At 43.3% G+C, this 13,348-nt stretch overlaps 1 protein-coding gene across 3 annotated transcripts in view; it reads left to right on the forward strand.

The window, feature by feature from the left end:
• RASGRF2 (Ras protein specific guanine nucleotide releasing factor 2) overlaps positions 1-13,348 on the forward strand; it is a 486,592-nt gene that overhangs the window by 392,744 nt on the left and 80,500 nt on the right. For 2 of the 3 annotated variants that reach the window (XM_040341627.1, XM_040341628.1), the window contains exon 17: positions 384-476. The exons of the other annotated variant lie outside the window; for it this stretch is intronic. In XM_040341627.1, coding sequence (XP_040197561.1) covers positions 384-476 — 93 coding nt within the window. The remainder of the gene's footprint in view (positions 1-383; positions 477-13,348) is intronic. 3 annotated transcript variants of the gene reach the window in all.

Consider the following 13,348-nt stretch of genomic DNA (forward strand, 5'->3'; position numbering starts at 1 on the left):
TGCTGCGGAGGAAGACATTGTTATAGTAAGTATCAGAGGGACCCTTTGCAAAGACAGTGTCTCTGTGTCCTGAATGGGAAAGGCGATGGTGTTTCTTTAAGCACAGTTGCAGTTTTGCATTAGAAAGTTTATTGATTGGTTTTAATTTTTTGATTTAAATTTATTTCTCGATTAAGAGCAGAAAAAAGGGAAACATTTTTAATGAAAATTAATATGATGTGGGGCATGTGTACTGGGTGTCTGCTCCTAATTATGGAACAGCCCTTAGCTTTAAGGCAAATATTGCATTTCTTTGTTTTAAAAAGTAAAATGAGTCATGCTTAGCAATAGTGTTCCTTATTTCTGATCAAGCAATGACCCCATCGTTCTTTTTACGGTTACAGTGCAGACCTCTGACACATCACGTTGCTGTTCTGTCTCTCCTGCCTCGGCTTTTGCCATCGCTACTGCAGCAGCTGGACATGGAAGTCCACCAGGTGAGAGCAACAAAATGATTGAGAACGATATATACCCTTCATCACTGGGAAAGTAGAGGCAGGGGCTGCTCTATCTTAACCCTCTTTCTACACCCTCCTAACAACCCTTTATCTAGGTCTTAATGCAAGGAGACGGCGCTGTCTTCCTGGTCATGTGATTAGTTTGATTGGCTGTCACATTGCTCACATGGTTGGGAGCCCGTCCCGCAGGATCCTATTCACAAAGACAGGGAGGTGTCTGTGCCAGCTTGGTCACTAAGCTGAGAGCGTGCAGTGAGCACCCTGTCAGTACAGAAACCTCCGCCACCATGAATATGCTGCATGTGGGTGATAAGAACCAGCCTGTCTGCCACCGCACATATGCATTACATGGTTGGCAACATCATAGCTCCCAACTGTCCCTGATTTCGAGGGACTGTCCCTGATTTGGAAAAATGTCCCTCTGTCCCTTATTCCTCCTCATTTGTCCCTCATTTTGGTCTAATCTATATAGCTGTGTATAATGTGTATAACATGCACTTTTTATCTATCAAAAAGTGATTCCTGCTGCTAAACCTTTCATTTGAGTTCTAAATTGCTGCATTTGTAAATTCCAAAAGCCAATATAAAGTAATAGTAGTGGTTAAAAAAAGAACTTGTGGGTTTAACCAATCTTGATTTTTTTGTACCATTCTCCTTTAAGGGGCGTGGCAAGGGGTGTGTACTATACCTGCATACTTTTGCTGATAGGTGTCCCTCATTCCCATTTTAAAAAGTTGGGAGGTATGGGCAACGTGTTAAAGAGCATGTGAAGCCACCTTTTTGCTGTTTTATTAACCCTTGTATCTTGGTACCTTTAGAGTCTGACCTTTTTGTTGTGGGGATATTTAAATAGAATACAGAAGGATTTGAACATCAGCCTTTTTTTTTTTTTTTTTCACTGTCTGAATCTCATCAGGGAGATTGCTTTTCTCTTCCTTTTTCAGGGCCATAGCCATTGAGCTCCAACAATTGCAGTTAAATTATATCAGACTGTAATACCCAATCATAAGCAGACCGCCTGACAGTGTTCTTAAGCTGCAACAACTAGATGCAGTTAAATGATATCAGGCTGTAATACCCAATCATAGCCAGACCACCTGACTGTGTTTCTAACACTCAATAAAAAAAAGAAGAATAACTTTGGCTTTACATATACTTTGAGGGGTCATCTCACACCCACACTTTATATGTTATTATTATACATTCCATTTCTGTATGCATGTATATATTTTTTTCAGGTTACCTTATTTGTATCATTGTTCTTGTCTGACTATTGGGTGTTTTGTTGTGCATACTCCTGGCAGCAGTGGCATCAAAAGCAATCAGGGAAACACTGGGCAGCCTCTCAAACTCTAATGCCTCATACACACGATCGTTTTTCCCGACGGGAAAACTGCCATGCCAAGACCTTGTTCTCTTTTTTACCGCCGTGATTCTCTGTTTTTTTTGCTCTGCAGTTTTCCTATGGGAAACACTGTGGTGGAGCATACACACGGCCGGTTATCCTGACCAAAGCTGTCATGGCAGTTTTCCTGTCGGGAAAGCCAGCCGTGTGTCCAGGGGAATAGCAACTGAGCAGGTTTTCGGTTTTTCTGGCGGACATTTGACCGCCGGGAAAGCCGATTGTGTGTACTAGGCATAAGAGGACTCTCAAGCTGTCACGCTATGCTGGAATCTAAAAAAAAATCGGATCCACACAGCTGACCACCTTTACCAGTCCTTTACATATTGAGGTAGAAATGCTCACTTAGGAAAATTAAAGTACAGCCTAATATGGAGTTTGTGTTCACTTTGAATACACAATCATATACAACAAGCAAAATAAAACAGGAATTTACCTTGTAACTTGTACAGTTACAATGTTCAACCTTTTGGTAAATAAATCTAATTTAATAGGCTCTATATTTTAAAGCTGAACTCTAGCGTTCCCTTCAGTCTTGCATCGGTTTTACAGGCTTCTCTTTCCTACTGAAATTGCTTACTCCTCTCATAAACTGCAGCAATTCCAATAGAGTGTGCCTCATCCATCATCATCTTGCCATTTTCACTCCATCCTGATTGTCCCTGGCCAACCCCTTTCATGCATTGTATTTCAGTTCTTATAGAGGCTCAGCATTATTTGTGAGGGTTACCCACTTCAGCTCCGGAAGGTTTACTCCCCTTTCTGACCAGGCCATTTTTTGCGATATGGCACTGTGTTTTACTTTATCTGACAATTGCGCAGTTCTGCAACACTGTACCCAAAGACAATTTTGAAAAAAAAAAAAAGTTTTTTACTTTCTGCTATGAAACATGCCCCAAAAAAATTTCTTCAACAGTTTAGGCCAATATGTATTCTGATACATATTGATCCTAAAAAAATTGCAATAAGCGTATATTGATTGGTTTGCGTAAAAGTTATAGTGTCTAAAAACTATGGGATATTAAATTTTTTACTAGTAATGGCAGCGATCAGCGACTTATAGTGGTACTGCGATATTTTTGTAAACAAATCGGACACCTAACTAACACTTTTTGGGGACCAGTGACACTAATACAGTGATCAGTGCTAAAAAATATGCACTGTCACTGCACTAATGACACTTCTGGGGAGGGGTTAAACATCAGGGGCGATAAAAGGGTTAAATGTCTAAGTATGCCTAAAGCCCTGTACACACGGTCGGTCCAAACCGATGAAAACGGACTGAAGGACCTTTTCATCGGTCCAAACCGATCGTGTGTGGGCCCCCTAACCGATAGGTCAAAACCGATGGTTAGTAAGCAAAAGCATCGGTTAAAAGCCCGCGCATGCTCAGAATCAAGTCGACGCATGCTTGGAAGCATTGAACTTCATTTTTCTCTGCACGTCGTTGTGTTTTACGTCACCGCGTTGGACTCGATCGTTTTTTTAACTGATGGTGTGTAGGCACATCAGACCATCAGTCAGCTTCAACGGTTAACCGATGAGAACGGTCCTTCGGACCGACCGTGTGTACGCGGCCTAAGTTGTGCTTACTAACTGTGGGGGAGGTGCTTTCACTGGGGGGAAGGCAAAGTTCCTGCTTAGCAGAATGTTCTGCTTAGCAGAAACACAGTATCAGTACCTTCCCCTCTGACAGAGCGGCAGTCTGCCTTGTTTACATAGGCAGATTGTCATTCTGCCTCTGTATTATCTAATCAATGGGCGCCGGCAGACATTGAGTCTGCAGTACCCACCACTGGGTTCCTGTTGTGTATAATCAATAATCAATAATAATCAATCGAATGCAGCCTACCTAGGTATACAAATTACCCCAGACTGATAGTCATCAAAATCACATTTTGAAGTTTGCATAACTTCTCCTACGAGTCAGTGCATTTTTTGCATCAGGGAAGAGGAGTACGGAGGCTTTTGTTCTGTAGAAGGTATGTACAGCACTCTGCTGGCTCCCCCCACCAGCCATGAGCTGTCTACATTGCAAAGAGAAGCACATATTATATCACTAGGTCCAAAATAAAGTATGTAATGAAAACATGGGTGGACAGGATAAAATATGAGAAGATTACATTTCAGCTTTAGTGTCGTTAGTGCTATTCCTCGTTTTAGAATATCCGACATACTTCTTTACAGGCTGTCAGACAAGCATTTACCTAGCGGAGAAAAAAGAAAGAACATCTATATTTTACCAGAACCTTTTGACATAGCTCTAATAACATTATAACGACCCCAAACACACCTCCAAGACGACCACTGCCTTGCTAAAGAAGCTGAGGGTAAAGGTGATGGACTGGCCAAGCATGTCTCCAGACATAAACTCTATTGAGCATCTGTGGGGCATCCTCATTTTATCCAAAATCGTGCAGCTCTAGTCTCTAATGCCGCGTACACACCATCGTTTTCTGCGATGGAAAAAAACGTCATTTTCAAAAACGTCAATTTAATTGACCGTGTGTGGGCAAAAACGTCGTTTTATGTCTTCTAAAAAACGACAGAAAAAAATTGAAGCATGCTTCAATTTTATGTGTCGTTTTTGGCCGACGTCGTTTTCTGTGTTCTAAACATTGACCGTGTGTACGTAAAAACGTCGATTTAAGCCCGCGCATGCTCAGAAGCAAGTTAGGAGACGGCAGCGCTCATTCATGTAAAACGACTGTTCAGAATGGAATCAGCACATTCGTTAAGGTGTTTTTCAGCTTATAGACAAGAAAACGAAATTTAAAGCACAGTCACTGAAAATCACGAATCGTATCTCACCAAACTTTTACTAACACGCAGCAACACGATATCAGCAAAAGAGGCCGTCTTCCGCATGGAAACGACCCTTTATAGTGACGTCGTGCGTGATTGACGGAACTGCGCTGTGCTAGAGCGTTGTGAAAAAGCGATGGTGTGTATGCTACGTCGTTGTTCAAATTGAAGTTTGAAAAATGACGTTTTTTTAAAGCACATAAAGCGTCGCATTTTTCCATCGCAGAAAACGATGGTGTGTACGCGGCATAACATTCACCAGCTTCGGTTAAAGGTTAGCAGAGATGAGCATCTGTGGGGTATCTTCAAATGGAAAGTGGTGGAGCATAAGGTCTCTAACATCCACCAGCTCTGTGATGTCGTCATCAACCTGTGAAGCTCTGGTGAACTCCATGCCCAAGAGGGTTAAGGATACTTTGGGCCCAATTTGGACATTTTCACATATGGGTGTACTTACTTTTGTTGCCAGAGGTTTAGACATTAAAGCTGTTGTATAGTCTTTTTTTTAATAATATCTCCTAAATCTTTAGGGTTTAGGAGATATTCTCACTGCATTCAGCGGCTCATGCGCACAGGGGATTCTCGGCTTAAGGCCCGGCAGGCGCCGAACCTTGCCGGATAGAAGTCTTCCCCACGCATGCGCAGGAGTGGCGACATCACGGCTCCAGCCACTCACAGCGCTGGAGCTGCGATACCCGGAAGACATGCCAAGGGAAAATGTCATCTCCCTCGGCGTGGACCGGCAGAGATACCGACGGCGCGTTCTAAGGTAAGTATTTCATAATGAGCTAGTATACGGTGCATACTAGCTCATTATGCTTTTTCCTTTACAGGTGGCACACACAAAAAAAAAAATCTTTAACTATACAACCGCTTTAATGGCTGTGTGTTGTTATTTTGAGGGGAAAGCAAATTTACACTGTTATACATGCTGTACGCTCACTACTTTACATTGTAGCAAAGTGTAATTTATTCAATGATGTCACTCTGTAGTTGTAGTTCTACTTTAGCATCAAGCATTTGGTGACTCTTTAACCCTTACACACCCTCTATAAAAATAGCACCCTCTATAAAAATAGCTGTAGTAGAAGTTATATATAGGGGATGATTTACAATAAATGAAGGAAATACATACTGTAGATAATGTAAAGGACTTGTGTTTAGCCCTAGACCTCGCTGTGTGTTTGCTTCATGTGTTTCTATGCTATCTTTCCACAACGGTAACCTCCCTGTGTTAGGCAGATACAATGCAATCTCCTAAAACTTATGTTACATCTGTCCTCACACATGTGTGCTGTTACACAAGAGAAACCTCATCATTGTTCTTGTGACAGCTAATTTGTAATAGAATTTTAATATGTATTATAATGTATGCAGAGCAATGAGAGGCAACCAACACGCAGCAGTTTCATGTGAATAAGGTTTATCAATCACAACACTGTCTGCATGTGGGGTGAACAAGTGCTAACACTGCTGCCAGTGACTGATAAGATGTACACTAATGGGGTTGTTTTGTCATAGTCTGTGTCAGAAAAATCATACATAACGATCACATGCAGATCTATGTCGAAGCATTGAGTCCTTTCATAGATGGATCTAAATGTATAATTCTAGAGGCTTTTCAAAAGTAAGCATTTTAGACATGTAGGCATAGATAATGCAAAATAGTGTCAGTTGAGAGTCCTTCCTGTGAACGCTGGGGTATTATAAATAACTGGCGCAAAGACATTTGCAGAAAGCGGAGCAGTTGCCAAAGCAACCGAGTATCTTATTTAACTAGGGGTCCATTTGAAAAGTGCAATATAACCACAAAGATCCTCAATAGAAGTGCTGAGGGATTCTAAAAATCTGTACATCCTCAGACTTATAGAATCCCTCAGCGCTTCCATTGAGGATCTTTGAGGTTATATTGTTATGCTTGGACATCAGAATTGGTGCTCACGTTTTAACTCCCAGCTGCAAAGGGATTTTAGTTTTGTTCCACCATTTTATGAACTGAGTATCATTGCATAGCGCCTGAATTGTTTGTTTCGCAATTAAAACGTGCAATATGGCTTTATCGTTGCTATACTGTTAAATGGGAGGAAAAAAAAAACAATGCACATTTATAAAGCACATCCGTCCGAAACCAACAGGGTGGAATAAAAATGAATGGAAGAGTACAGAAAGCTTCACCCTCTTCAAAACATAAGGCTGCATTCACACCTAGGCGTACAAAATCGCGGCGTTTTGCCCCGCGAATTGCGGGGACAAATTGCAGCGTTTTGTACCGCGATTTGCGGTGACAAAACGCTGCGATTGTGAATGCAGCCTCACCCCCTCTATGGAGATGGTTCACATCTCCTATGCCGAACGCCGGACCTTTTTTTCAGGCGGCAGGCGTACGGCATTCGGCGTGGAGATGTGAACCATCTCCAACGGAGGTTTTCTGTAGCCCACGGAGATAGCCAAGAACAATGCTGGCTGATAGCAGTCATCACACGGAAAACACAGTAGGTTATCAGCTCACAATATTTATGGCAGAATCAAAATGCTTTAATTTTATATTTTTTTACCTGGAAGGAAATCTGAGATTACATTTCGCCATTTAAAGACATTTTTTCAGTTTAGTTAAAAGCAGAAGTAAACCCATGGAAAAAAACGGGAATGTAACTGTCACATTGGTTGTGCTCTCAAAACTTTCAAACCATCCAATGGCTGCTGACATAACTGAACACATATGCAGCATTGTGGCAGTTGAAGATTAAACAGAAGCCAAAATGGCAGCTTCCTTGCCTGAAAATGATAGGAGCGTTTACTTCCACTTTAATCGCACACCACAACAGTAACATTCCTGTCACGTACAGGGAAGGTAAACTGTCACATTGGTTGTGCTCTCAACTGTCAAACAATCCAATGCCTGGTGTCATAACTGATCACATGTGCAGCACCATAGCAGTTGAAAATTAAGACCACTTTCACACTGAGGAGTTTTTCAGGCGGTACAGCGCTAAAAATAGCACTGCTATACCGCCTGAAAAACTCCTGCACTGCATACTCAATGTGAAAGCCTGAGGGCTTTCACACTGAGGCGATGCGCTGGCGGGAGAGAAAAAAATCTCTTGTCAGCAGCATCTTTGGAGTGGTGAGAGGAGCGGCGTGTATACCGCTCCTTCACCGCTCCTTCCCATTTAAAACAATGGGAAACCGCGGCAATACCGCCCGCAAAGCACCTCTGCAGAGGCACATTGCGGGCAGTATTAACCCTTTATCGGCCGCTAGCGGGGGTTAATACCGCTCCGCTAGCGGCAAATCCAACAGTATAGCCCCGCTATTTTTAGCGGCGCTTTACCGCCACCGCGGCTCCCGCCCCACTGTAAAAGGGGCCTTAACAGAAGCCAAGATGGCAGCTTCCTTGCCTCAAAATGATAGGAGGGTTTACTTTTGCTTTAACTGTTTAGCCATGAAAAGCCTCCTTTTCAAACTTGTGTAGCAAAGTATAGCGGTAAACAATGTTATTTTAACAACAAAATACACTTGGCCAGTGATATGAAATATTTACTCAAATGTCTACAGCAACTCTTTCATATTACTTGAAGCATTAGACAGATGTCTGACATTGGTCAGAGTTCAGTAATGCTAATAATGCAGATTGTACAATTGGCACAATAACTGAGGATACAATGGCTGCTGTGTTATCCTACTAGAAAGTTTTCCTCTGCTGTTGTAGATGTAGGTGTTTGTGCACTAAATTCCATACATTCAACCCATATTGAAGTCGCAAAGAAACAAATTCATTCACATACACTTTATACTAAAAGCCTTTACTTTCATCGTCTTACATACCTCCCAACTTTCCCTGATTCGCGGGACCGTCCCAGAAATTGATGAATGTCCAGGAGTCCCAGTGAATCAGGGCTGAGTCCGGGAATGGAGCCCAGTGCTGGAACAAGTTTGGCACTGGGCCCTAGGGACTCGCTGAGCAGGGGCGCACTAGCACGGGGACCAGTCACAACCCCTCCACGGCTTGTGCGGTGTGTCCAGGTCTGGCGCACCGCAAGGAAAGCTTTCTACAACAACAGACATCTCTCGACACCAGCTGCATCAGACACAGAGCTGAGCGGAGCCACCTATTCTGCCGCCTCCTCCTGTGATATTTTCCAGAGGAGGCACACCGCTCTGAGCAGCGATGATCTGGAGTTTGCAGGGACGTATATAAGGGTGGAGGGTTAGGGGAGTCCAAACACCCCCCCTCCAGAGCATCCTGTCCAAGGTTGCCAAAAAAGGAGCTTTGCTCCTGTCTATAATTGCCTGGATGTAACAGGTGCTCCGCGTGCCTGTTAATTCCTGTTTACGTTCCACCCAGGAGCGCATTACAGCGATGGCGCGATGACGTCATTGCGCGCCGCCCCATGCGTTCCACCGTGGAACGCGGAAGTGCGCCGCGGCCAACGGCGCTCCTTTCAAATTCAGTGCGATGCACTACAGCTGGTTACATGCCTATAAAGGCATTGACCTTACACTTATTCCCTGTTCTATTATTGTCAGCCGTAGCTCGGCCACGCTGCTCATACCGCTGCCATCGCTCCCCATGCTGCAACACCGCTCCAGGCAACAACTACTACGTTAGTGCTATTGCACTTACTACAACACAGAGCATTGCTGGGGACAACCTTGAGGCCTTGCTGAACACCCTACACCACGGATTACCTATCTCCTACATTGAAGCCTACAAACGGATAAGTAGCTATTGTATCACTTGTAGTCCTATAAGAAGATCTGCTGCTTGTATTCCATCTAATACGTTTGTTGTTACTTAATATGCCTTGTGGATATCAACATACTAATTGGGAGATACTGCTGTGCTAAGGACTGTTTGCTAAGGAGTACCTTAAAGGGTCAGCTACCCTAAAATTACTTGTGCAATATTCACCCCATATATACAACTATAATTACCTGAGCTATATTGCCTTTCACATGCAACTACTATTACGTGTGCAATATTCACCTCATATATATGCAACTATAATAACCTGAGCTATATTGCCTTTTATATGCTACTACTATTACCTGAGCTATATTGCCTCTCATATGCTTCTACTAGTTGTCACTACAACTCCTATTTACTACGAGCTTGACATAAGTACAAATCCCTTATAGGCCTTGTCCTAATTGTTTGAACATGTTCGCTCTAACTTTTCTATGCTAGGGGTTGATGCTATTTTATAGCATCTCCCTTAGTGGCCTAATACATCCCTATATGCTTAAGCTGATATAATGTAGAGAACCCCCAAACTCCTGTTTGTGTGGAGTGACGCCTGGGGTCCAGTACTAATAATCACTTGCATATAGGGGTGTATTGGAATCTTGACATTTAAAATATATTATATAATTTTAAACACTAAGCTCTGGTCGCATGTTGTAATGCGTCCATCCTTAGTAGCTCAACGCCTTTCCTTGTGTGACAGAGAGATGATGTAGAGATCCCCCAAACTCCTGTTTGTGAGGAGTGACGCCTGGGGCCCAATACTGAGTTGTCACATAAAGAAGCGCATTGGATTCCTTGCTAAACCGCATTTGTGGTTCTCCTTCCGTTCACCAGTGCTGTTCCACTGGAACGGTACAAGCACCAGTGCAAATGTCCACCTTCCGATTAGATCACACATTTGTAGCTTCCAAGCCAGCCGATTTTAGATCGGCTGAACTCAGGCACCTGTGATGTCCGAACCAGCACAGAGTTTGCACAGCGCGGGTCACGGTGCATTATTCAAAGTCTTCTCTTGCCGGCCATGACACTGCTACTGATATGTAGCCAGGCACAGCACTGTTTTTGTTGGATATGGGCTTTACATTACAGAAGCAGTACAGCCAAAGCTTGTATGTTCCCGGCATGCTGAGAATGCTAGCTGTCACATTTGCTTGTGCTTTCAACCAAACTGTTAAACCATCAAATGGCTGGAGTCATAACTGATCACATGTGCTGCGTCATTGTTATATATATATAGTTGGTAAGGTTTAAGAAAGACACCAGTTCACCCAGCACAACCTGTGTCTGAGTGTGCATGTGTTTATGCCAATAGTAAATTGCATATCCCGTATGTTGTGGTTGTTAAGGTGCCCATCTAATAGTTTTTTTTACATTATAGACCACGGGTGCCCAACCAGTGGCCCGCAGAGCCCTCTGATGTGGTCCTCGGCCTCCTGCTCTGGAATAGCAGGTTGGCAAGCCCAGATCACGGGTTGCCAACCGCCATCCCAGAGCAGCAGTTTTGTGAATGAAGCCGCTGGTAGAGGAAACAAGTACTGAGCTGTAGACTTCTGTTATTACCTGCGGGTTTGTTGCGCTTTCAGAAAGTGTGCCACACCTGCAGGATATAATAGAAGTTTATGGCAAAGTGCAGCTAACCTGCAGAAAATTCACAGGTGCACTGTGCTGCAACCACAGTTTGGGAAAATCGCAGTGCATCAGTGTGAAAGCAACCTTAGACCCATTTCACATGATCGTTCCGACCCAATCAGACTTAATATTCACCTCTATGGAGCATCAGATGTAAACAGACTTGTGTCTGTTTACACCCGCCTACCTAAAAAAAAAAAATAGAAAGGGATCTGCCCCCTTCCACCTGGGCAAATCGAATTGGATTAGAGGGCCCATGGTGTAGAGTGGGCTGTGTCCCACTCCGCTCATTGTGGCCCGCGACCAGTTACCAATTTGCTTAACCACTTCCAGACCTTAGGTGTTTTTCAGATTTGGTGTTTGCAAGACTAAAACAGTTTTTTCTGCTAGAAAATTACTTAAAACTCCCAAACATTATATATATATATATATTTTTCTAACACCCTAGAGAATAAAATAGTGGTCATTGCAATACTTTTTGTCACACCGTATTTGCGCAGCGGTCTTACAAGCGCACTTTTTTTGGAAAAAATTCACTTTTTTTAATTAAAAAATAAGACACCAATTAATTTGGCCCAATTTTTTTATATATTGTGAAAGATAATGTTACACCGAGTAAAATGATACCCAACATGTCACGCTTAAAAATTGCGCCCGCTCGTGGCATGGCGTCAAACTTTTACCCTTAAAAATCTCGATAGGCGATGTTTAAAAAATTCTAGAGGTTGCATTTTTTGAGCTACAGAGTAGCTCTAGGGCTAGAATACCTCACTTGTGTGATTTGAACACCGTTTTCATATGCGGGCGCTACTCGCGTATGCGTTCGCTTCTGCGCGCGAGCTCGTCGGGACGGGGCGCTTTAAAAAAAATGTTTTTTTGTTTTCTTATTTATTTTTATTTATTTTATTACTTTTTACACTGAAAAAAAAAATTGATCACTTTTATTCCTATTACAAGGAATGTAAGCATCCCTTGTAATAGAAAAAATCATGACAGGTCCTCTTAAATATGAGATCTGGGGTCAAAAAGACCTCAGATCTCATATTTGGGCTTAAATGCAAAAAAAAATAAAAAATTTGGAAATGTAATTTTTTCAAATGACAAAAAAAAAAAATTGTCTCTTTAAGAGGCTGGGCGGGACTGACGTTTTGACGTCACTTCCGCCCAGCAGAGCTATGGGGACGGGCGAAGGAGATTTTTCCTTCAGTCTCGTCCCCGCTCAGCTGCCGAACGGTCCCGATCGCCTCCGCCGCTACCGACGGCTCCGGTAAGCGGCGGAGGGCGCGGGAGAGTGGTGGGAGGCGGGGGGGATTCTCTCCCGCCACCGATAACGGCGATCTCGCGGCGAATCCGCCGCGGAGACCGCCGTTATCGTTTACCAGACCGCGCACACTAAAGATTGATACCTCGGTTGTGGCAGCAGCTGCTGCCGTTACCGAGATATCAATCTTTAAAAAATGGACGTACATCGTCGTGCGCAGGTCTGAAAGTGGTTAAGTGGCCCTCGCTCTTAAAAGGTTGTGCACCCCTGCTATAGGCGCTCCCTGCTAATACCACTTCTTGTGGAAGAGAATTCCACATCCAGTAAAGAACCCTCTATGCAGTTTAAGGTTAAACCGCTTCTCTTCCAATTTCAGTGACTGGCCACGTGTCTTTTTAAACTCCCACTCACTGAAAAGTTTCTTACCTGTGCTAGGGTCACCAGTAAGGTATTTGTGTATTGCTATCATATCCCCTCTCAAGCGTCTCCTTTCCAGAGAGCATAAGTTCAATGCTTGGAGTCTTTCCCCATAGCTGAGATACTCTAGTCCCTATAATAGCTTTGTTGCCCTTCTCTGAACTCTTTCCAGTTCCAGCACAGGCATACTGAATGGCATACTCAAGATGCGGCCAGACCAGAGTCTTGTAGAGTGGGAGAATTATTGTTTTATCTCTGGAGTAAATCACCTTTTTAATGCATACTAATATTCTGTTTGCTTGCAGCAGCTTGGCATTGCATATCATTGCTGAGTCTGTCATCTACTAGGATCCCAGGTCCTTTTCCATCCTGGATTCCCCAAAGATTCTCCCCCTAGCGAGCAACTTGCATGTGTATTTTTAGCACCCAAATGCATTACCTTACATTTTTCAACATTAAGTCTAGGTTTACATTGGAGCAATTTGTCATGCAATTTGAGAGATCAAATCGCATGACAAGTCGCAGCCTATTGGAGGCAATGGCACTGTTCCAATCGGTGCAACACCGATTTTGCAGCGCCGCAACGATTT

This window comes from Rana temporaria, chromosome 1, assembly GCF_905171775.1.
Source record: "Rana temporaria chromosome 1, aRanTem1.1, whole genome shotgun sequence".
NCBI lineage: Eukaryota > Metazoa > Chordata > Amphibia > Anura > Ranidae > Rana > Rana temporaria.